The sequence below is a fragment of the Capsella rubella genome, unplaced genomic scaffold (assembly GCF_000375325.1).
Source record: "Capsella rubella cultivar Monte Gargano unplaced genomic scaffold, Caprub1_0 scaffold_6, whole genome shotgun sequence".
NCBI lineage: Eukaryota > Viridiplantae > Streptophyta > Magnoliopsida > Brassicales > Brassicaceae > Capsella > Capsella rubella.
The window spans coordinates 8,316,165-8,340,434 of record NW_006238918.1 but is presented as its reverse complement, the minus strand read 5'-3'; the positions used below and the strand labels follow the sequence as shown (position 1 = coordinate 8,340,434).

The 24,270-nt window shown below is 35.6% G+C and overlaps 4 protein-coding genes across 6 annotated transcripts; 1 reads left to right on the top strand and 3 right to left on the bottom strand.

Annotated features, from left to right (window-relative positions):
• Positions 1-310: 310 nt before the first annotated feature.
• LOC17883112 (polyubiquitin 3) lies at positions 311-1,953 on the bottom strand. The gene is made up of 2 exons (XM_006288238.2): positions 1,851-1,953; positions 311-1,458 (listed from the first exon to the last, which is right to left on the bottom strand). Exon 2 carries the CDS (start codon positions 1,456-1,458, stop codon positions 538-540), a length of 921 nt encoding a protein of 306 aa, XP_006288300.1. The 5' UTR covers positions 1,851-1,953; the 3' UTR covers positions 311-537.
• A 1,541-nt stretch (positions 1,954-3,494) lies between these two features.
• LOC17883932 (MAG2-interacting protein 2) lies at positions 3,495-12,814 on the bottom strand. The gene is given in 13 exon segments (XM_023780012.1): positions 3,495-6,295; positions 6,382-6,647; positions 6,734-7,934; positions 8,124-8,483; positions 8,678-8,760; positions 8,868-9,226; positions 9,228-9,800; positions 10,159-11,125; positions 11,401-11,618; positions 11,759-11,957; positions 12,109-12,282; positions 12,472-12,523; positions 12,631-12,814. Coding segments are annotated over 13 exon segments (7,140 nt in total). The 5' UTR covers positions 12,718-12,814; the 3' UTR covers positions 3,495-3,694.
• A 760-nt stretch (positions 12,815-13,574) lies between these two features.
• Positions 13,575-16,825, bottom strand: LOC17883702 (exonuclease mut-7 homolog). Of its 3 annotated transcripts, XM_006286430.2 has the most exons (7): positions 16,451-16,825; positions 15,975-16,106; positions 15,084-15,623; positions 14,829-14,905; positions 14,583-14,718; positions 14,147-14,350; positions 13,575-13,843 (listed from the first exon to the last, which is right to left on the bottom strand). In XM_006286430.2, the coding sequence occupies exons 1-7, from the start codon at positions 16,823-16,825 to the stop codon at positions 13,784-13,786; spliced, it is 1,524 nt and encodes a 507-aa protein (XP_006286492.1). In that variant the 3' UTR covers positions 13,575-13,783. The 3 variants fall into 3 exon arrangements, with proteins under 3 accessions (XP_006286492.1, XP_023637527.1, XP_023637528.1); XM_023781759.1 differs by lacking the exon at positions 13,575-13,843 and having other exon boundaries at positions 14,255-14,397; XM_023781760.1 differs by lacking the exon at positions 13,575-13,843 and having other exon boundaries at positions 14,255-14,376.
• Positions 16,826-17,509: 684 nt separating this feature from the next.
• Positions 17,510-19,452, top strand: LOC17882998 (histone-lysine N-methyltransferase ATXR6). Its single transcript, XM_006288010.2, has 6 exons — positions 17,510-17,789; positions 18,070-18,153; positions 18,249-18,478; positions 18,625-18,725; positions 18,861-19,076; positions 19,188-19,452. The coding sequence occupies exons 1-6, from the start codon at positions 17,528-17,530 to the stop codon at positions 19,345-19,347; spliced, it is 1,053 nt and encodes a 350-aa protein (XP_006288072.1). The 5' UTR covers positions 17,510-17,527; the 3' UTR covers positions 19,348-19,452.
• Positions 19,453-24,270: the final 4,818 nt, after the last annotated feature.

Genomic DNA, 24,270 nt, shown 5'->3' with positions numbered 1-24,270 from the left:
TGCTGGGTTTGGTTCATCGATGTTGTTTGGAAATTGGAACCGTTGTTCGTTAGCTGATACAGTGACAACATTTTCTTAAAACTTCATCATGTTTGTTTGATCAGACGAGAACATTGTTCTGAAATAGTAATAGTTATCTTTGTGTAATTGGATACAGAGGTGAAGAAAGGTCATGTGTTACATACTGTGTACAGAGTTTATATGGTTGTTGGTCGTATCTTGGGCGTGATACCTAAGACTTTATTGTTTTCAGCATTGGACCAGGTTAACCTTTAATACTCACGACGCATTCAACTTCTGGAGGCATAAATTGAAATCACAGCATTCTTTCTAAAGTGCACTTGGATTATTATTAGAACTTGAAACATAGAGTAGAGAAGCCAAACCTACAGGTTTAGGACAAAAGTACATACAACGAAAACAGAAAATAAAACCAAACAGGCGATAGAGAAAAGTCTTTTTCTTTTGCAGCAATCACTTTCCAAGTGCACGAGTCTTCAATCGAACAACAACACCTTTGACCACAGATCACAAAGCTCAGAAGCTTCCACCACGAAGACGAAGAACCAAGTGAAGAGTCGACTCCTTCTGGATGTTGTAATCTGCCAGTGTCCGACCATCCTCAAGCTGTTTTCCAGCGAAGATGAGTCTCTGCTGGTCCGGAGGGATCCCTTCCTTGTCTTGTATCTTGGCCTTGACGTTGTCAATGGTGTCTGAGCTCTCAACCTCCAACGTGATAGTCTTGCCTGTCAAAGTCTTCACAAAGATTTGCATACCACCACGAAGACGCAACACAAGGTGAAGGGTTGACTCCTTCTGAATGTTGTAATCCGCTAGTGTGCGACCATCCTCAAGCTGTTTACCAGCGAAGATGAGTCTTTGTTGGTCTGGTGGGATCCCTTCCTTTTCCTGAATCTTAGCCTTGACGTTATCAATTGTGTCTGAGCTCTCAACTTCCAAGGTGATAGTCTTGCCAGTCAAAGTCTTCACAAAAATTTGCATACCACCACGGAGACGAAGAACCAAGTGAAGGGTTGATTCCTTCTGGATATTGTAATCCGCAAGTGTGCGACCATCCTCTAATTGTTTACCGGCAAAGATAAGTCTCTGCTGATCCGGTGGGATTCCCTCTTTATCCTGGATCTTAGCCTTAACATTGTCAATAGTGTCTGAACTCTCAACCTCAAGGGTGATGGTTTTGCCAGTCAAAGTCTTCACAAAGATCTGCATACCACCTCTCAGCCGGAGAACCAAATGAAGGGTTGACTCTTTCTGGATGTTGTAATCTGCCAAGGTACGGCCATCTTCTAGCTGTTTACCAGCGAAGATCAATCTTTGCTGATCCGGAGGAATGCCTTCCTTGTCCTGGATCTTCGCCTTAACATTGTCAATGGTGTCAGAGCTCTCAACCTCGAGAGTGATGGTCTTGCCAGTGAGTGTTTTCACGAAAATTTGCATCTGGAGAAACAAGAAAAGATAGCAATACGTCACCAATCAGCAAACATACACCAAAAAGACCCTAATGAGAAATCAAACCAAAACCAAAGAGAACGGATCAAGATAGCTCAAGAACCCATACAACAAAGAGTATTACACGAAGATAACCTAAAAATGAAATAGATACATTTCGCTGAGAATCGAACAGTAAAGCAATAGATTGAACAGATCTAAACGATATAGTTCTCAACCAACAGCTAAAACGAACGAACGATCGCAAAATTCGAAAACATGCAAAATCTGACGAATTACGAATAGAGAGATCTTAGTAACCGACGTCGAGATCGGGGAAACATAGAAGATGAAAAACAAAATCAAAACAAAAGAGTCAAGAGGAAACGTGGGTAGAGTACCTTAAAAGAGAGAATCGTATGAGATTTGCAGAGCGCGATTCTAGGGTTTTGAGAGAGATTATAGAATCAGAGATTAGATGATGATGATGATGATGATGATACGAAGAGACAAATGAAGGTTCTTAGTATATATAGTGATCACTAGGCCCAAAGGCCCAAAACCGACTATGATTTCGTCATGGAAAACATACATTTTTGTTTATTTTTTAAGAAATTAATATGGCAATCTGTTTTTATTAATGTATTCAAATTTTCTTTGCTTAAAAAGTGATTATTTCAATTCAAAAATGAAGAAAAAGAAAATAAAAATTACTCCAAATTTGAATGACATAAATGGGTAATAAATGATATTTTCTTTTTTTCTTCACAAATTTGAATGACATAAATGGTGATAAATGATACTCCCTCCCTTCCATTATATAAGATCTTTTTGGCTAAAAGCACAAGGATTAAAAAAAAAAAAAAAATTGTATTATTTAATAAAATTGATTAATATTTAACCAATAGAAAAACATACTACAAAATTTAAGTAGTCAGACATTATTTAATTAATATTAAAACTGCATAGAAATTTGAGAAAAATCTTATAAAATGATACAAAGAAAAAAGCCTAAAAAATCTTATATAGTGGAACGAAGAGAGTATTCATAATAAAAGAAGAAGAAAAATTAAATCGTAATTTATTACCAAATTTTTTGTTTTAACAAATTTTTAACACTTATCATGTATTACCATATTATGATCCAAATTTGGTTAGTATATTATTTTTTAAAAAAACTTGATATTTTCATAACCAAACACAGAACAAAATAAATAAAAACACTAAAAACTCCAATTAAATTTAAAGAAAAGGCCAAAGAACACCATAAATATATATATATATTTTTGTATAAGTATCATAAATATGCCCATATGTAAAGACATTATTACTTACAATGTACACTAAACGTGGCAAAATCTCCTTATAATTAAGAGTTTAAGACCGACCCATGTAGTAAAAATTAATGATTTGATTATAGCATATACATAAATATAAGATTTGATCATCTGAATAGCCTAAAGTAGTAGTATATCACAAGACTCCACCACCCCCTTTCATCCTCTCCTTTGTCTCATCAGTTGTCACAAGACTCAACCATGACTGATGATGTCGTTGTTAACCACATCGAGATTGAAAGCGAACGGTCCATATTTCTAACCTTTGTTCGTGGGATCCCTGTGTCCAAGAAAGAAGTGACGCAGCTTTTCACAGAAACTTATGGAGAAAATTGTGTTGAACGCGTTCAAATGGTAAATAATATCGGTGGTCCTGGTCCATGTCAGTCGCTATATGCTCTGTTGGTCGTGGACTCGGTCGCTACCATGAATCGCATACTCGACGGCCAACAGATAAAAAAGCTGAGGATCAACGGGAGGCCCATTTGGGTTCGTAAGCACGGGAGAAGAGATGTTAGTTAATGTATGTATATCCAGTTCATTCAAATCTATCTTCGAGTCATGATGGCTCTTATATAGTACTGATTATAAATATGTAGTACTTTCTCCTTTTGGTTACTCATCTGAAGTCTTTATCTTATGTTATATTGTAGTCTTATACAACTAGAAAACATATGTAACATTGGGTTTCTTCACTTCGTTTTGGTTCTAGGTTTGAAATTATTTTATACCTTAAAACAAGTATGTAACTGGAGGTATCATCAAAAATTGTTTCCTGTCGAAAATAAAGTTAAAAAACTATATCAACTACAATTATATAAAAACGCATAAACAGATTTTTACACTCTCCTAATTACTCTTTTTTTTTTTGTTACCATTTCACCTCATAAGAAGCCTTCATTTTCATATCATCTGCTGTTTGTACAAGTAGAAAGAGATGCTAATGCAGATCGTATAACTTCCTTTGACGTGCCTCTTAAGCTTGAGACTGTGTTCTTCAGCGTTTCAAGTTCTGAGTTACCGGCTAAAGAATTCTCCAAATGCTCAAAAGACTCGAGCTGTTTCTCCAAGTATCTCCTAAGACTTGCCTCTGCAACATTAATCAGACTAAGAGATGAATTACTGTGCATGAACTTGGTCACCAGAAACCCGGCTAATATCTGCTGATTGCCCTTTACAAGCTCCGAGACGAAACATGGGAACATGAGTTCCCCAAAACATGACATAACCCGTCTCTCAGAATTTGCATTTGATGATTCTCTGTAGTTGGCTTCTCTAATCAGCTCTTCCTGGAACTCTCGAGATAGCTTTCCAATCAGATAACAGAGGAAGGAGAAGACTGAGCCATAGCAAGAACTGGAGATGATTGTTGAGAGAGTCCCAGAATATATAATCAGGAGAAGAACTTCATGATGGCTCTGATTGGATAACTCCGGAACGCCTTCTTGTTTCAATTGTTCTTCAACAACATTGAGACACTGAGATCTGATTCGTTCGTAGGGCAACAAAAGAGAAATCTTTAGAGCGAGAAATGGGTCAGTGCTGGCCAAGATCCCAGCCAGGCTTTCTGTTTCATTTTCTTCAAGCAGGACCTCTTCAGGTTTCTGAAGCGATCCATCTATAAGTCGTAGAACATTTTCAGGCATGCGCAAGGAAATGTACTTTCTCAAAATATCCAGCCAACATGAATGTAAGGGATGAGCCGAGACTACATATTCCTTTTCTTCTTTCTCCACAGGTTCTGGTTCCTGAAATGTTTCCCATCCATCATTCCAATCATCATTGGCCCAGTCGTTTCCTTGGTCGGTTGCCTCATAAGACGGCAATAGTTCGGCTTTCTTTGCTTCAAACAGCTCTTCCCATCCTTCTAAAATCGCCAGAAGAGCTTCAGCTTGTGAAGCTGTAGTAACAGCAGAAGAGAGTTTAGAGAAGCAGGAAACAGATGTCTCAATACTCGATAAATCCTCAGGGGTGATATCTAAGCCTGGAGCGATGGACGTCACAGCAATCTGAGATGATTTAAGTGCGACCAAAGTATTTGTGAGCCTGCTAGAGCCATCAGCCTGGTCGGGCAACGCTTGGTTTAGCGTGGCTTCAGTCTTCTGCATAGACGATAATAACTCAGCCGAACCATCCCATGGCATAACGTTTGACTGTAGCTCAGATGATGAGCCCTTGATATTCTTACCAGAGATGAACTGCATAAGCTCTAAGGAGTACACGCGAACTTGACTTGGCAACTCCAGGTTCTCAGAAAATATGACGAGTTGTTCCCAGACTATAAGCCTAACACGCTTCAGTTCTTCCAGGTTGCCTTCCAAGTTACTGAGAGAAGAGAGCAACCGGTAAAGATTCTGTGTTTCATGAGCCCCAGATACCAAATTTTGTAAAATGGGTTCAAGTACACTCAAGTAAAGGTGTGGAAGATCCTGCAAATCTGTCGGATACCGAGAGGACAAATCTGAGAAGACATCAGAAATGGGTCCAAATCCACAGCCAGAGAAGACCATGGCTCTGCAGAAGTTGAAGATTTCAGTCGCGCAATCACCGGCCAAACCAGATCTAAGGTAAACAAGTATTGCAGCCCAAGCCTGACTTGGGGACAGACTGTCATCCATTACTAGTTTTATGAGAACAGTAAGACAGCTGCTAATGCATTCAGGGCTTAAGATAAGATTCTCAACAAGACTTTGCGTAGATGATTTTACTTCTTGCATCTCATCAGCTAATCTTATCCAAAAGTTAATCAATAAGATAAGACATTCTTGCCATGTAGAACTATCAGGGATGTGCAAGTACAAATCATTTGGCGGAAGAACTAATGTGAAATGCCGTTTCAGGATTTCCACAGCTTGCAAAGGTTCCAAGATCCTGACATATACTCTAGTGTGGTCATATGTCTGCTCAAGTTGACCGAGGAACCCCTGGAAACTCTCTGCACTTCCAAAATCAAGATCTCTTCTACTCTCCAATGTATCTAACAAATTCATAATATATTGTTGGTAAACATCTTGCCAGGAAATGAGACTGTTGGGCGAATTCTCCATGAAGAAGCCAGTGAGAGTTTCTACCATTTTGGCCAAAGCTTCCAGGTTCATCTCATTGATGTGTGCATGGACTTCATTGTTGAAGCTGTCAAAGTTCAAACCTCCCAATTCTGCAATATTTTTGAAATCCAAATCTGTGATAAACGACACTCTACTGCATTCTTGCTTAAGAACGTTATACAAATTTGATAACCCAGCAAAGGAACCATGTGCTTGAACCAACAATGATGCTTCCTTGCTTTCTTCCAAATGGCTATAGCATTCAGAAAGGAGGCTATATATGTAAGCAAGGCGTTGTTTGTTAAGACCACTAATTGCTGGGTACACGATCGAACTTATGGTTTGTATGGTGTCTGAAGCAAAGAGAAGTATTTCTTCCTTGACTTGTATAATTTCAGCCGTGATGTCCTCATTTGTCCAAATCTCAGAGCAAAGGATAGAGCTTAAATACCTTAATATCACCTGGTAAGAAGACAAATACAGGTATAAATTAGTTTCGGTTGAGGAAAGTATGTGCAGTAATAAGTTATAAATAAAGTAAAATTTACCTCTGACTGGTTCAAGCCATATGTATCAGCCAATGTTAGTACATCTTTCAAAATCAGCTTCTTCTCCGATTTCACAGATTCAATGAGAGAGAAAACAGCAACCTTAATGTATTCAGTATCATGCGATAAAAACCTTTCAGTCTCAACCCCAGGGATAATTCTCTCTAGAATTCTAGAACGGTCAGCATCATGCATTTTTTCCTCTAATTTATGTTTCCATTCCTTCCAGAAAGTTGATTGAAGTTTGTCGATCCTCCTCATATCATCTGTATATATAAAACAGCACCTAGAAGTCAAAAGGAGTTGGCAAAAACGGGTATATCGAGAAAATAATCGACCCAGAAACCCTTACCAGAGAGACTTTCTGTTTGCTTTTTCTTAAAGTTCTTCAGAAGCAGTTCTCTCCTCTGGATGGGAGCCGTACACTCTACTCCAGAGTCATGTAGCAAACTATATATCATCCCTAGACTCATGATACTTCGGATTTCTTGGTAGTTCCCCCTAATTCTCAACTGCTTTTCTATAACTTCTACTGCATTAGATGCATCTACTAGATTCAACAGAAACGAACATCCTATAATGTCTTCCTCTTTTGTTACCGGATGTTCAATGATTGAGTCTGTAATCATGGCTATCAGCTCATCTTTTGGTGCAAAACCATTCTTTGCCAGCCAGGATAGAATGGTAACAAGAGCAGTTGCTTTTATGCTGACAAACTGCTTTCCAGGAATGGAATCAAGCACTAGATTTTTATCCAACTTCCTATTTCTACCCAGCTTAAGTAACCACGGAAGATGTGACGCACAAAAGGAGAGAAGCTTCCCATTTTCCTTTAGAAGAGACTCCAAATCCATGCTATCATCAACCGGCAAGTCCTTAGCAACACAAGAAAGTGTATCTTTGACTCTGTCGAAATCTAGTTGTTGATCACTGCTTAGCCTATCAAACATCTGAGGGAAATCTCTCAGACAAGAAACACCATCCATCTTGTGAAATTCAGGAGAATCCGACTCTGATAACATTCCCAGAGTCTCGCATTGGCCTTGAAGGTCAAGATCTTTCCATGCGTGCAATAACTCACTGATCGATTCGTCATCACAGTGACCCAAAGCAAACCCAAGCAACTGCTTTCTAGAACTTATATCCATGTGCTCAAGCGCAGGACCTCTTGCTATTGCAGCACCTAAATCCCAAATGGGACCATGCCCTTTTTTGGTTAGAACAAGGCACAGATCAAACGCCACCTGCAGATCACCTGCAGCTGCAGCTTCTCTGGCAATAGCTTCTTCAACAGAAGATATATCTTCTGAAGAATTCAACCCAAGAAGTTTAGCAACCTCAATAAGTTCATCAACATGTAGATAGGCCCCAGGATGCCCCGTGATTGCCATCTTAATAATCTCCATTGGGTCTTTTACTTGTTTGAACTGTACTGGTAGGAGACTAACCCCAAGATCTGGAAGCCTAACAGTAACTGCATCAATTATATCGGCCTCGGCTTTAACAGTCCGGCTACTAGAAAATATATTCAGACACTCCCTTGCTTTCCATATCTGGAAATATTATATTCAAAATTGTGAAAATATATCCAAGCACAAAGAGAATTGTAGCTAACACTGAACTTTGGGAAAAAAAAGAAAAATATATCTCTAGATCACCAGAAGAAAGAATTTAACAAGATGGTAGGTTGCATAAATATATTTAGTAGAAGCTTTATACATAAACAAAGAAACACCACTTACTTCTTCAGAAGCAAGGCTCGGAGCAGAGAAGAAGTATTCCTTTGCTGCATTTATAACAAGACTCTCTGCCTTCTCTGATGGCAGTGCAACTGATCCTGTACCCTTGAGATAATTTCTAGCCAGGGTAAACTTTCCAGCTTTTAGAAGTCCTCTACAGAACTCTGTCAGCACGAACTCAAGATCAAGGAAAGAAAAGGCTTTCTCCTGCAACTGTCGTAGATCACGCCACATGCATGCCCAGTCATTATCAGATCGTCCAGGTTGACGACGAACAAATTTTGAAAGCATGAGTCGAAGGATCTGCTTTACACCCTTTTCATCCAAATGAACCTCAGGAAAGTAATTAATTGGTTTCGGGACCTGTGTAGAAAAAGGCAGAATTACAACTCCCATAAACTTTCAAACAGAAGATCTCTTTATACTTCTACACAGGCAGAGAACCAAGTATCTATACTTAAGTTAGTTCACTTCAAATATGTGCACACAGAACAAGGCTACAAACTTCTGCTATGAGATACCAACTTAATTAATTCAAGATATAGAAATTTTGAAACCTGATAAATTTCCAAAAGCCTCCCTGCTTCTATATGACCTTCCGCCAGTTTGAGTCTTTTCTGAATGTCTTCACCATCAATATCTGCATTTGCATGAATGTCAGTTTGGTTTAGCAATGACTCGATAAGGACATCTAATAAATTAGTTACATAGACTTTGGTTGGGATACATTGGATCTAGACTACTGACCATCTATCTTCGGTAGCTTTGATAGCATTGTTGCCATAACATTCCACTTATCTGTAACTTTGCACAGATACAGACATTGCAGAGCACAATCAACAACTTGAACCTCATCCTTAAAGAAACAAACAGTATACAAATCCATACACCCTTCCTCAATAACCTTTGAGCATAAATCGATCTCATTTTTTGCTGCCATCTCCTTCAGCCATTTAACTAGAAAGGACTCCTCGTTATGGTTGTTTGTCCCCAGAAACCTTTTCTGCATAAATGGAATTGCCTTGTCATGCAATCTTCTAACCACAGTTTCAGCTTTAATCCCTTCAAGCATTATTTTAAATTTCTCATAATCAGATAAATGCTCCACCAACAAGGCTTAAGCTGAAGCAGATTTCGCCTCCAATTTCATCAGAATAAATGATCTGGTGCAAGTATGATAGATCTTCGTGGAACTGTCCCAATTCAGATATGCCTTTTTTCCATGCAATGTCAATCAAGCAAATACAGTTGTCTAGCAGCCCAGTGGAAGAATCAATATCTCTAGCTCTATTTTTATACCATGCAGCAAGTTCTTCTGATGATGGCCAATTATACCCCGAACACATTCTAACAATTGGCTCAGTGTGAATCTGAGACTCATTCTTGCCATTCTCCGGCAATTTATTAATAAATCTAACCATCTTCTCACATTCAACCCAGTCTTCTTCTCTCACTGCCATACTAGTTGGAGGAGATTTTCCTGGAAGAAGATGTGCATACGTTTCAACAGGAACAGTTTCAGGAATAGCGGCCAAAATATGCAGCATGAAGGATGCAAGTGAATAAGGATGCCGCTTAAAGAGCAGGTTTAAAGCCCCTATCCTCCCGCTCTCGGCAAGTGCGATAGCAGCCTGATTGATAGGAATGCTCCGAAATTTTCTATAATCCTGCACCGAATATCTGTGGAGATAATGTCATTAACCCTTTCTAAAAGTAACTAGATAGTTAGATTAGAAGTAGATTAAAAGGAACCAGAAGTTCTGAAATGCAGAACCCAATGCAAATATTGGGGATATCAGATAAAAACTGCCTGCGTAGGTATCTAAGGGTGGCAAAAGAAGATTGTAACTTTTTCAAGTAGCAAGCAAACCCGCAAAATTACTTAGCTCTAGAATTGCTGTCAAATGCTAAGCAAATTCTAAACGACACTCATTCTGCATTGGATGACTATAGAACCAAGACCTAATTAGTACTATATGGCATACCAATTTACCTATCTGCAGAAAGGAAAAGAAGATGCAAGTGTAAATATATATACCTGCCCATGCTTATCCCCAAATATGTGTCAAGCCTTTCACAAAATTGTAATAGTCGAAGCCTCGCCAAGCGAAATTCCCAAAGTGGTTGGGATTCTTGATCTTCAGATTTAGCGAATACATAGTGATTAGTTAGATTAACTCCATGCGCAAGTAAGGCCTTCATGGAATCTTCTGTTGGCGCAATTCTATCTAAGCATTCGGAAAGCACAAAAGCTTTATCTTTTATCTTTGATAGAATCATGCTAACATCACTTACCCCTTTTTCTGAGTTCAACCATCTTGACTTGAATACTTCATCTCTGTCCAACCCGTGGCTATCAGCAAAATCTAACGCCTCTTGATAGTGGCCTTTCTCAACTAAAATTTTATACATTTGAGAAACTGTTTTCTCAGTAAATGATATTAGCCTCCATAACATACTATGCTCACTAGTATGATGCAATTCACTTGGGTCCTTGTCAACTTTGGCCAAAGCTGATTTTGCTTCCTGCGTTGAACTTTCTAAAAGAAAAATGTGTCCTTCAAATCTCCTAACTCTTTCCACGACAGGCATAGAATAATTGGTAGCATCCTCTTGAACTATAACACACCTACTGATGTCAAATATACTAATGTTACCGCTCCTTTTCAAAATTGTAAGGGCGTGATCAGACCACCAAGTAAAATCTACTACATTTCTTAAACTTTCTTTCCAACTTTGTCGCGATTTATCTGGCTTCAGTGTATCAGACCTGTCTTCAGAAGTACAATATGAAAGTGTCAATCTTGCTTTATCTAACTGGAAAAGATGCATGCACCCATTGCTATCAAGACTTGCAACATGTGACCCCTGAGGTGAGATTAAAATCTTTGGATATGCCAACTGATCATCTTTGGTCTCAGAATACACGCCTTCAAACTGTGTGGTGGACAACAGTTCCAGACCTAAGTTCTGACACTTACGCCAAAGCGAAATACACGAGGAACCTGAAGGGTAAGTAATTAAAAGCATTAATAATCCTAGAATCATAAACCTACACCTCTGTCCATAGGAAATATTTTAACAACCACATTTTTCATTAAACGACCACAAACTTTGATAAAGTATAAGTAGCATTCTTATATAAAGTACGTTGCTGTGGCTTGCTAAATGGATTGACTTCGAGTGACTGAGTAGCTTTCAAGTCTCTTTACACGAGTCTTAACAATAAATAATACTAATTTAAAACTTCCATAACTAAAATAAGTTGTATAAAACCTACCAGAACTCCCTGTCGATGATATGCCTGCAGTACTGCTAACAGTGAGAAGGAAAGAAAGGTCTGGATGGTAATCAAAGCAAAAAACATGGTTGGGGAATTGCTTTCTCAAAGCTGGGACACTATTTGAAGCATGTTTGGAAACGGCAGAAGCACTTGGCTCCCTACTGATCTCGACATGATGAATAAGTCCATCTGATGTAAGTACACTGAACGAACACCTGCAAGCAAAGTGTCATTGGGACAGATCAGCGGTAGGCCTTCAGCAAACAAGTATATTGTAATGCACAAGGGGGCATTAGGATCCCAGTACTCTTTAAATCTTAATCATAAGGAAAAAAAAGGACAGAAGGAAACGTACAAGCATGATGGTTGCAAATCACAGTCGTCCTCCATCAATCCTAATACTGATGCAGAAACCTTCAAGTTTCTTTTTGTGACTTGACTTATTTCTTCACCATTAGTTCTGATGAAAAAGAGGGTCTCGCTATCATCCACAAGACCAAGAACATCATGTTTTTCGGACCACACTCCGGAAGTAAATGATCCTGATACATTTGCTGATGCAGAGAATAGAAGTCAAAAAATACCATAGCATGGGGATGGAATAGACCATGAGTGAAGTAAACAGAGAGAAAGAAAGAAAAAGTATTGCGAGGATAGGATATTCTCGAAAGTGAAAGCAAGGGAAGATATGCCAGAATTTCTTACATGTAAAATTGCCACATGGTTTCCTGTAATCATCGTCCTTTCGCAAGATTATAACATGGTTTCCGGAAGTGACAGCCACAAGTTCTCCATTAGGTGAAATAAACAATGACACCGGTTTATTAGTTCTTCTCGGACTCCAGTATTCACTCCACTTTTCCTTGAGTTGATTAACACCTTAATACCAGAAGATAATAGAGACGAAGAAGCCTATATCAACTAATGGGGTATAAAGCTAATTCAACGAAAAGAGATGTACACAAACATGATTCCTACAAGCTTATAAAAGCAGAGAACATGATAAAGCTCCCAGCTTTATTTCACCAGCAGATGGAACAACTAATGAATTAACCTCCTGAAACTGACCTCTAATGGAGACAAGAGAACGAAGCCCTCCTTTCGAATCAGTTCCATATGCCTAAACTTCGACAGCAGATCAAAGCCCAATGTAAGATATATATATATATAGATAAACTCTAAAACACAGCAATTAATCAAACTCTATAAGAATGATGAATGGGGTACCTGAGGAAGAGGAGGGTATCTAGGAACATAAGGCAATGAAGCATGATGACGTATCTCGTACAAAACTTTGGTTCCAGGTGTTTCCATGATCAATCGCGTCTAAGGAGACTGAGAGATCGATCCTCACACCACCTTCTAGGAGTCAAACTATAAGATTATATATGCACTGAACTGAATCGATCAAATCTGAAACTGTAATCTGAGTCGGAGAACTCAATTTTAGGGGAGGATCTAGAGAGGAGGTGCCCATACTGATATTTAAAATGAAATACGTTTTTGGATTTAGTGTTTTTGTTTGTTAGGTCAAGTGGTGCTTTGAGTCCTAATAGAAGCCAGAGATGCCAAGTTCGATCCTTCGTGAAGACTTTTTCCATGTTTTTATATTTTTTGGTTGTATAATTTGTATTGCACATTTTTTATGCTTTATTTTAATTATTTATATACCAATATTCTTTACTATTTTCTTAACAATTAGTCTTCATTCGTTAATACCGATCTTATTTACATCATGATATATTGATATATTAAATAAAAATTATATTTAACGATTTATTAATATTTTGATTCCTTTATATATTTTAAAACTATAAAAATCAACGAAATGGTAATTTTTGTAAGATTTATAAATAATGAAAATTATATTATAATTAGAAAATAGAAAAATGTCATTAAATTCATGAACTCAGTCATTTACCCCATTTAAATCATGAACTTCCACGAAGTCCATTAAACCATACATACACATTGACTTGCAGATTAAAACATAAAACAGAGTTGACCAAACCAAAAACAATATACATATTTCATAAAGAGAATAAAAATGCAAACCATTCATAAAGCATGTTGTTAATAGACTAACACATATTAGTGACATGTTGTTTCTAGCTCGGTCAACTATGTTTCATGTTTTAATCTGCAAATCAATGTGTATTATGGTTTGAATGGCATACGTGAAAATTCATGGTTTAATTGGCGTAAATGACAAAGTTCATGAATTTAACGACAATTTTCCAAATTATAAATTGATAATCTAATATTGTTCATCATAAAACAAACTAAAACATTTAGAAACGGTTCATTCATTCTGGAACACGTGTGCATAAGACACAAGTTATAAACACATCTTGTTTTGCTCAGATCACGAGAGAGTGAATTACTCACTCAACTTGCATACTTCCATGAACTTCTGGACTGCGTTATGATACTGAGTTCCCTGAAACCATAAAACAAACATTAAGCATCTCGATACTAACACTATTAGAGACAGAACTGATCGGAGCTCTAAGGAAATGATTTCTGCTCTCTAAGACTATTCTGAATCTTGTGGATATGATTTCTGCTCTCTAAGACATGAACACATGAAGATGTTCTAACGAAATCAAGATTCACAGTATTTAAACAAACAATTTTCAAATAAATAGATGGACCAGATGATATGATTAACTCACGGTATATTCATTCAGGAACTAGAATGTACAAACGGTAATAGATGGGGGTAGGTGACTAAGCGACTTACCTCCCAGTATAGCTGATGGCAGTTCATGCATTGCCAAAATTCTATGTTTTTATTAAATAAGCAGTTGGGTATTCTTTGGAAACCCTTTGCTGCTTCAATAGCTTCTTCAATGCTTAGAGGTTTCTGAATAAATTTCCCATTGCATTTCGTACATCTTGACATCAGCTGATCTCCGGTGATCTTTAGCTGGAACGTCTCTATCACCTGTGCAGCTTATTGTTTCAGTAACCCTGTAGGAATCCATAATCATTCTACTGAATGTAAATAAAGTGAGTAGATGAGGTTATTTTGAAATGTTCCACCCAGAAAGTTTAGTTAAACATAAAATCATTCTTCAAGAGATCCAGTTTAGGTGTCCCATTTGATTAAATAAATCCAGTATAATAGATCTTTCATAATAGCTAGCTTATACGTTGAGAATTAATTTTGTTTGTACCTCAAGTAGCTGCTCATTTTTAAGAAGACTCTTTACTCGATATATTTGATGCTTTGCCATATCTTGGTGTCTCAGCAATTTTGTATCTCTTGTCAATAGAACTCTGTTCTCTTTCAATGCTTGATCAAGCAATTCCCTGGCATTTGTGTCAATAGATCAAAAGCTAAATAAGGGAAACCTAAATAGATATCGTGATCAACCCCATGTCCTGAAAATATTAAAATATTAGCTTTGGGAAAAAAATACCTTGAATCCGGCTTCTTCAAGTGTGGAATTGCAGCATCAATCCCCACACAACGTAGATGTTTCGCCAGACCTTCAACCTAGAGGGTTATTTAATAAGCAACTGATGTGATATCACATGGAGTCTAGTGAAAAAATGGTTGCATTCACGAAACGAAGATACTACCTAGGTGAAGTCATATATTGATTTTTCAAGTACATAAAATCTAACTTCAGTAACGCAAGAAACAAAAGATAGACCAAAACTGATTCAATTACCATCACATCCAAAAGAAATTTAGGGCAGCCATCACCGCCTAAAGATGGGTCCCATGGCGGTGGGCCTTGCCATTCCGCAGAACAGACCAACTGCTTATTTGTGTTCACAGTGCTTGAGGGAACACGTCTTCTTGTTTTCTTCTTGAGTTTCTTCGGTAGAAGATCAGACTCCTTCAATAGGATTCTTTCTCCATACTTCCTGACAATCTTTAACAGACTCTCGTCCATCGGCATCGTGTTTAGAGTTGTTTTTCTAGAAACCACTCCATTGGCAATGTTTTGACCATTTTCTGACATTGATCTGATTACATCTGCAGCCTTGCAAAGTTTGAGCGTGACAAACTTACTGGTATAATCCGATCCAGTAAGAATTTCTTTTAAGCCAACATTAATCTCTCCAGGATCTAGCGATGTGATTCCTTCAACAAGATGTGCCTTGAATACATCGAATAGTTGGAGCAAGCAGTGAGCATCTGTGGCAGCATATAGCTTCTGTTCTTCTGTAAGAGGACGATGTGACCAATCACTACATTGAAGTTCCTAAAGCATAAAACCCTGTTAAAAAAGCTAACAGAATGACTTGGTATAAAAAAAAAAACAGGTATGTTTCTTTACCTACCACTAACCTTAGAAAAGCTAACTAAATGTCAAAAGAACCGAGGACATTACTTATCTTAAGTAATATTTGATGTAAAATGATATAACTAAAGAGACAGGGATTCCCCAGGGTGTTTAGATCTCCTTGAACAATCATAGCATAAGGTAAAAATACTAATCCATCCATCTAGTTTACATTACTTACTCAGCCATACGAAGACAGCTTATAGTGCATATCTCCCGGAAAGCTCAATTTCACCAAAAGACAAGTTCTTTCGGGAAAGATTGACAAACCTTTGAGAGAGATATGTCCAGCATTTCCTTGCATATAGCTGCCAAGCTCTTAATATCCTTTGGTGCCTTTCTCCCAAACCGCTTATGCTGCTGATGATTGTATATGCTTGTGATATCCAAGTATTGTTTCACCTATTCACATCAACAATCACATACAATGGCTTTAGAGAAGCAAGACCTAAAATGGCAAATAAAAACACAATTCAACAACCCAATTTCAAATGAAACCCTAAAAGGCAACAATCAAATACTCTACTCCGTAAGTGTTTAATCTTACTTACCTATCTATAAACACCACATATGATCCAAACACAAGAAAACTGAAAACTTTGATGAAGTAACAGAGCTAAAGGTAAGATTTTGGATTGAAATTCGATTTCACCTATCTTCAGTGCAATCCAAACTACCAAGAACAGTTTCAAAAAACATTAACTAAAACTGAGATGAAAAGTTCAAAACTTTTCACAAGCAATTACCTCTTGGAATCCACCTTCACATCCATGTTGAGTAAATGTCGAAGACAAGTAAACCAAATCCTGTTTAAACCGAAACCCTAATTTCAAAACATCCGGCGACACAAACATATCATTCAACAGCTCCCACACCGAAGGAAGATGAATCGAAGTCAAATCAATGAGGAAAACATCGGAGACATCATCCTCCGTGGCTTGACCGTGTCGGCATGCGACTTGGAGAAGAGTTACGGTCGGAAACGAAGACGAACTGGAACGTTGTGGCTTCCATTCGGCGTCTAAGGCGATGATCGTAGAACGAGTGAAAGACCATTTCAGACGAGTGAACTCGGGCGAGTCGGTGGACGAAACTAGATAGATCTTTAGATTGCTTTCCATCGTACAGAGCGAAAAATTAAAATTAACTTAAAATTACATTCAAGTAGAGAGACTCTTTGTCGGTTTTGGTTAATTATTTAAGGGTATGTGAAAACCCGAATCAAAAATGACTAAACCGAACCAAAATCTAGCAATCAAAATTAAAACCGGTTTATAAATTTTTTCTATAGCATCTAAACCAAACTCAAACTAATATGAATATTACAGAATGAAGTTTAGTAAACTAAAAAAATATTTTGTTATTTAAATTTTTTAATAAAAAAACATATGCAACACGGAATATTAATCATTTTTATTAAAGGTTTAATATTAATCAAAATAATATTTATCATTTTTATTAAAGGTTTAAGCACTACCCTAATTATGATTTTTTATTAAATATATAAAATGATTATTGGTTCGATTAGTGACACATTCTAATGACTAAAATCAATCGGTAGGAAATATCTGAACCGAACCGATAAGAATGTCTCATCTAACCCAATTCATTAAAACCAGTTAGGGAACCAAAATAAACCGGACAATAAATTGATAAACCGGAACAGCGGCGCCAGATCAAAAATTCCCCCGCGAAAAGCCGGTGAAATCAGAGCGCGAACTCTTCTACTCAGCTCTCTCAAATCTCACATTTATAATCTCTCCCTCTCACTCTCTCTCTCTCTCTCTCTCTCTCTCTCTCTGGGAAATCGAAAAAGCGTAACAATGGTGGCTGTACGAAGAAGAAGAACCCAGGCGTCAAACCCAAGATCCGAACCGCCGCAACAAATGGCGGATGATTCCGATTCCGATTCCGATTGGGATACAGTCTGCGAAGAATGCAGCTCCGGGAAACAACCCGCGAAGCTGCTTCTTTGCGACAAATGCGATAAAGGGTTTCATCTATTTTGTCTCAGACCAATCCTCGTTTCAGTTCCCAAAGGCTCCTGGTTCTGCCCTTCTTGTTCTAAACACCAGATCCCCAAATGTAAGCTTTTTTTCTCAAAAACCCACGTTTATGTAATCTCAAAGTTTCCTCCTTTTGATTCGGCTATGTCACTGTTGAGCTGTAGATTTTAGTATTCTGGGTTTCTTGATCTCTGTCGTTGTTTTGATACTGCGAATTTGGATCAGATGTGAATATTTCTAATCACTTGGAACTGTTTTAGGTTATGTGAATCTTATTTGATTCATTGGGTAATATATCTGAAGTCTATGAATTTTTAATTTATAAGAAGGACACTAACGAAAAGTTTGTAATTTTGCAGCTTTCCCGCTTGTTCAGACTAAAATTATAGATTTTTTCCGGATTAAGCGATCTCCAGATTCATCTCAAATCTCAGCTTCTTCAGGTATGTAATTTTTCTTTCAGATTAGATAACAAAATCCCTAGAAATGTATGTGTTGTGTTTGGAAATGTTTATCTGAAGAGTGAAATGTTTTGCAGATAGTATTGGAAAGAAACGGAAAAAGACAAGCTTGGTGATGTCAAAGAAGAAGAGGAGGCTTCTTCCTTACAATCCTACCAATGATCCTCAAAGGAGACTCGAGCAAATGGCGTCTCTTGCTACTGCGTTGAGAGCCTCAAACACCAAATTCAGCAATGCGCTTACTTATGTATCTGGCAAGGCTCCAAGATCTGCAAACCAAGCTGCTTTTGAGAAAGGAGGCATGCAGGTATATATATTCTAAGTCGATATGTAATTGCTTTTGTAACTTCAGTCACATCCATTGATAGGTTTGGTGATTCTTGGTCTTCTTGAAAGTATTCATTTGGGTTTAGTATCAACTTAGAAGTTAAGTTTGTATTCAATTCCATACAGGTTCTATCTAAAGATGGTGTAGAGACCTTAGCTTTGTGCAAGAATATGATGGACCGTGGTGAATGCCCGCCTCTGATGGTCGTCTTCGATCCTTATGAAGGGTACTTAACCTTCTTATAGCTTCTTTTATATATATTTTTAAATCTAAGAGAAAGTATGAGTAGTGTATGACTGTAGAAGAAATGCATTTATTGATCTACAGTTATATTGAGTTCTGATTATTAAAACCTGAACAGGTTCACGGTAGAAGCAGACAGGCTCATAAAAGACTGGACCATAATCACAGAGTATGTTGGAGATGTTGATTTTCTAAGCAATAGAGAAGATGACTACGATGGAGACAGCATGATGACTCTACTTCATGCCTCTGATCCTTCTCAATGCCTTGTTATTTGCCCTGACAAACGTAGTAACATTGCACGGTTCATCAGCGGCATCAACAATCACTCACCGTGAGTTTCTCTTCTCTTCTATTTGCATCAACAAAACAATTGAACTCGAAACACTCTAGTGTTGCATGCTTGTACTCATTTGTGTTCGTTGACATTCTGGGAAAATTGCAGAGAAGGGAGGAAAAAGCAGAACCTGAAGTGTGTGAGGTTCAACATCAACGGAGAAGCTAGAGTTCTACTTGTAGCTAACAGAGACATATCGAAAGGAGAGAGATTGTATTATGATTACAACGGATATGAACATGAGTATCCAACTGAACATTTTGTATAACCATCCCTGTGAAATACACAAGAAAAAGTCATTGAACCTGTTCAACAAGATCAGTTTATAAACAACACAAAACAATGTGTCTATATAAAGTTTTTGTCTTTCCCATGGGCTATGAAGCAAGCCTTACTTCAAATTGGACCATACTTTGAAGCCTTGTTTTTGTCATAATTTGTGTCCCATTTGTAAACAAAATTTGGTAATAGGAAAGTGATGGAAAATAAAAATTGTTGGTAAGGAAAGAAAGAGAGAGCTATAGCTAGTAGAAGCTAGTAGCTAGGAACAATAGAATGGTCCAAAAGAGCTATAAGACTAGAAGTAGTCTGACAGTACTCTTTGAAAGTTAGCATCAAAACTCTCTTTCTGATTTCTTCAGATCATTTTGGACCCTACACTTACATATATTTTCTCATTTTTTCTTTTACATTTCTACAACAAAAAAAAAAAAAATTATTTCACATTTTTGTAAAGAACATGTTTTGGTAAAACTATAACAAGAATAGCTTTCAAAGAGCATTAGTAAAAAAAAAAAAAAAAATTATGATTGGTAACAATCAGTCAATTCTTATCGCTATTCACGGTAAATTATTACTAATTATATATTATACATATAATAGATTAACCGTACCAAGAACAAGAATTACTTTTTTGTCAACAATTATATTAGCTCGACTCAAAGGAGCCAATGCTGCGGAACAAGAAGTCAAGAACTATATATCAATTGGACATAGCAAGCACAAACATATAGATCACAAAATAAGCAAACAGCTAGTGCAAGAACAATGCCAATAACAATGGGAACAATGCCAATAACAATGGGTTAGGATAAGTACACATAGTCATATATATATAAGCTAGTGTGTTCAAGTAGGCACCAACTAATATATATAGTCAAAAAAAACAAACACCATATCTATCCATCTACCAAACTTTTTTTTGATAGATCATTATCAAAGATTTTGTCTACATCGAACAACCAATTTGTACATATATACTCTACTTTATATTTAGTCCAAAAACAAAATATACTCTAAATTATATATCACACCATTTCGAATCCAACTTATTACAAGATTGATGCTGTTCATGTTTTTATTTGTTTTGGTGAGATCTGATTCTGATATCACTTTCTAAATTCTAATGGTAGTAATATATTAATGACGACGTACGTCCTTTGATTAGGCCTTAATTAAATTAATAGGTGCTACTTTTAATTGTACGTTAAAATATAGGGTAGGTTTTTAATGGTTTAAAGAGTTTGGTGCCTTTATTAGTAACAACAAAAGAGAAACATATATTTGCATGCTTGGTCCCTGAGATAGAAATTATTATTATTGTTATATGCAAAAGCTTCTTTTGACTCCCACTATTTTTGGTCTCCTTAATAGTTGCCACTCGTAATTTATGTAATGTTAGTTGAAGTTTTAATTTACCAATACTGTATAGAGATTATTTTTTTAATGTACTAAAAATATTTCTTCTTTTAACCTTTGAAAAAAAAAATTATAATCACATTTGTTAAACATATTTTTTATACTCATTTTATCCTAAACCACTAACAAACATATCTCATTTTATTCCAATATATCTAGAATTTTCAAATTTAGACTTTTAAAATCATATTATTATTACCATATATAATATTTTAAAATTTCTATATATATCTAATGCTTTTTAATGCACTCTAAAATTTAATATAAAAGAAAATATTCTATATATTAAAATAGAGTCAACTAGCTATATTATTAATAACACTATATAGAATACTAAATAGGATGCATGCATGATGCATGAGATTCATAAACTATTTATAAATTATGGTGTTAAAAAAACTATTTATAAATTGCATAAAATTTCATGCACGGGTTCTTACTTCTTACGTAGACTACAAATTTGGAGGCCATCACAAATTTTACAAATCCAATAATGTTATATAAAATCATCATAATACGTTTTGTTATCATACATATTTTTCTTAGTTTTATGGAGGCCACAGAAAAGAGAAAGAAAAAGTTTAAAAAATATAATGCTTATGATCAATCAAAAAAGTAAATTAATAATAATACGTAAAAGGCTTTTGTTGCCTAATGCCTAATTTTATTGGATAATCGTCCTCACGTGATTGACGCCACTCTTTCTCTAATCGTAGCATTGTCATTAGTAAATAAATTAAACACTACTACCATCATTTTGGTTTCTTTATAATGGTTCATTATGAATTCTTTTTTTTTTCTGAAACTATTTTGTTGAATTACAAGGAAAAAAACAAATAAAGTTAATACTGATAATCAAGAAAAAAAAGTTGAACATTTCGTTCTTTAAATCGAAAAGAAAAAAAACACAATTGTATAGCAAAAGAAGCGAAGACAAAATTGGCGACATTTTTGGTTTCAAGAATCGTAAAGTAAAAGAAAGTAAATAGAATAATTTGTCGTTAAGACTTAGGTTTATCAGACTAAACAACCAACTGTTACCGACATAATTATTATCTCTTGTTCCCTTAACAAAAAGCCAAATATCATTATCACATTTGAAAACTATATCTATCCGTGCAAATTTTTGATTATTACTGAATAATTAATGTCGGGCTGTCTTTTAATTAGGGTTATAATAGCTTATCACTGTCTCCCCTTTTTTGTCCCTACGTTAGGGTTTTTCTAATTGGCATCATAATCATTTTTTTCATCTTTAGAAAAGTTAAAGCTTTGCTGCTACATACGACACCACTTTTTTAATTTGGACGACTAAACCATCCAAAAAGAAAAATGTATTGGACAAAACCTTAGGCTTACAAGTCGATAAACTTAGCAAAAATGAGTAAATAATTTGACTAAAGACCAATTATTTTAATTGAATAATCCACATGAATTTTTTCTCTAATAATAGACATTCACATTTTTATGGTGACCCAAAAAAAAAAAAAAAAAAAAAAAAGCATTCACATTTTTATATATGCTTTATGTTTTACTAATCTTCTTTTTTTGGGTTACTATATAAAAATGACATACGATATTTTTGCCTAAAAGATTTTTCAAACTTTACCATTCTAATTATATATGATGCTTAGAATTTAGACTTTGTTGATTATATAATTTTCCTAGAATTTAAATTGCTATTTTATTTCTTAATAAATAATTCTTTTTAATTAAACGAATTAGTCGTTAAAAATGGCCAACATTAAAAACAATAACCACAATCCTTTTAAAACCAAAATAGCAAAGAAAATGAGGTTTGCGGAAATATCTAAATTATAAGTTCTCAAGTTTATGCCATAAATATGAAAATGAAATGATGAATTATCATCAATATATGCTTTTGTTAATTATAGTGAATCATGTTAAATTGGTTCCCATAATTCTCAATAATTTATCCTTTTTACTGTATATAAAAATGTCATTTTGCTTTTAACTCACTCACTCCCCTTTTGATTAATTCTTTGTTGTTTGTAATTTGTCGTTGATTAAGGTTAAAATGATGACAATTATGTTGGCACGGGTGGGAGAGTGTTTGTTTGGTCCCCATTTCGTTACCGACGTTTTACTATTTCTCTACTCTAATCTTTTAAACCGTTTGATCAAAGAGACTTGTATGAGTCTGATCTTTCGAAATTGAATCTCCAACGTTGGTTTCGTAATCATGTTTTCAAAAAGCATTATAATTGTGTTTGGAATTGTAGACAATTACATAGTTTAGTGGATTCCTGCCAAATTGATAGGAGGAAGCTTAATTACTTTAAGAATATATTTTGATACAATTGACAGTGGTTTTGACTTTTTAAGACTAGAAACAAAAATTTGAGTTAGCCAGATAGTTTTCATAGTGAACCACTTTTTTCATAAAGTGTCGGAACATTACTATGATCCTATGTAAAGCTAAGTTTAATGTCTTTTTATTTTTCCTTTAAAAGCATAACATAAATTAAACAGCTGACGACTTTTATGTAATTTTTAAAAATAATTATACATATATAAAAGTATGGAAAATGAAGTAAATTTACCAACTATTAATTGACTATCCACACTCTCATTTGTTGGCTTCGATGTTAACCATACCGCATTACAAAATCGCATCGCAACAGTACTGTAACAGTGTCAAAATACATGTATATATATATATATATATATATATATATATATGCATTTTTGTTATTATTTGTACCATACCACACTTTTCTCACGATAAAAACGCAATTACCATTCGAAATTGTTATCTATAAGAGAGTCTACAACTATTAATAATGATTTTATCTATTTTGTTATCATTGTTACCCAAACAAAATATTTATAAAATAAGATAAAAAAAATCCAAAGTAAGAGTTGTGTCGGGCACGAATATATGGAGACAAGAACTGATTTTACTAATTTAGTAAAAATTGACAAAACTAGTGAGCTCATCAACTTGGCATCAATTATAATAATAATGGGTTTTGTTTGGCTTCAAATGCTCATATTTGTCTCTTACCTAATCTGTGAAAATAGTCACACACACACGTAAATACTTGTGTGTATATATAAATAATCAGTTTTAAGTAGTGATTTTCAAAGACTTTAGAACTAGTGATTAATTATATAGTAAGAAAAATTTGATTGTGCTTTAAGTTTATATTTCTTCTTCTTTATAAAAAGACGAATCCAAGGCTGCTCCAATATGCATGCATGTTGTCGTAGGATTAACATACAATCTATAATTAAGCTTGGGTACATTATGTTTTTGTAGGAAACAAATTGAATCCCAATCAAACGACATTTTTATAGAATTTGATATTGCGATTCAAAACCATGTTTTTTAATTTGTGAGAAACATATCAAAATGACAATTTATTTTTGTTAAACATCAATTTCATATTTTTTTGTCAAATTTATGAAAAATTTACTAAAATCCAGAAGTTCGTAATTAACTATACTCCGTAATACAGAAAATGAAAAT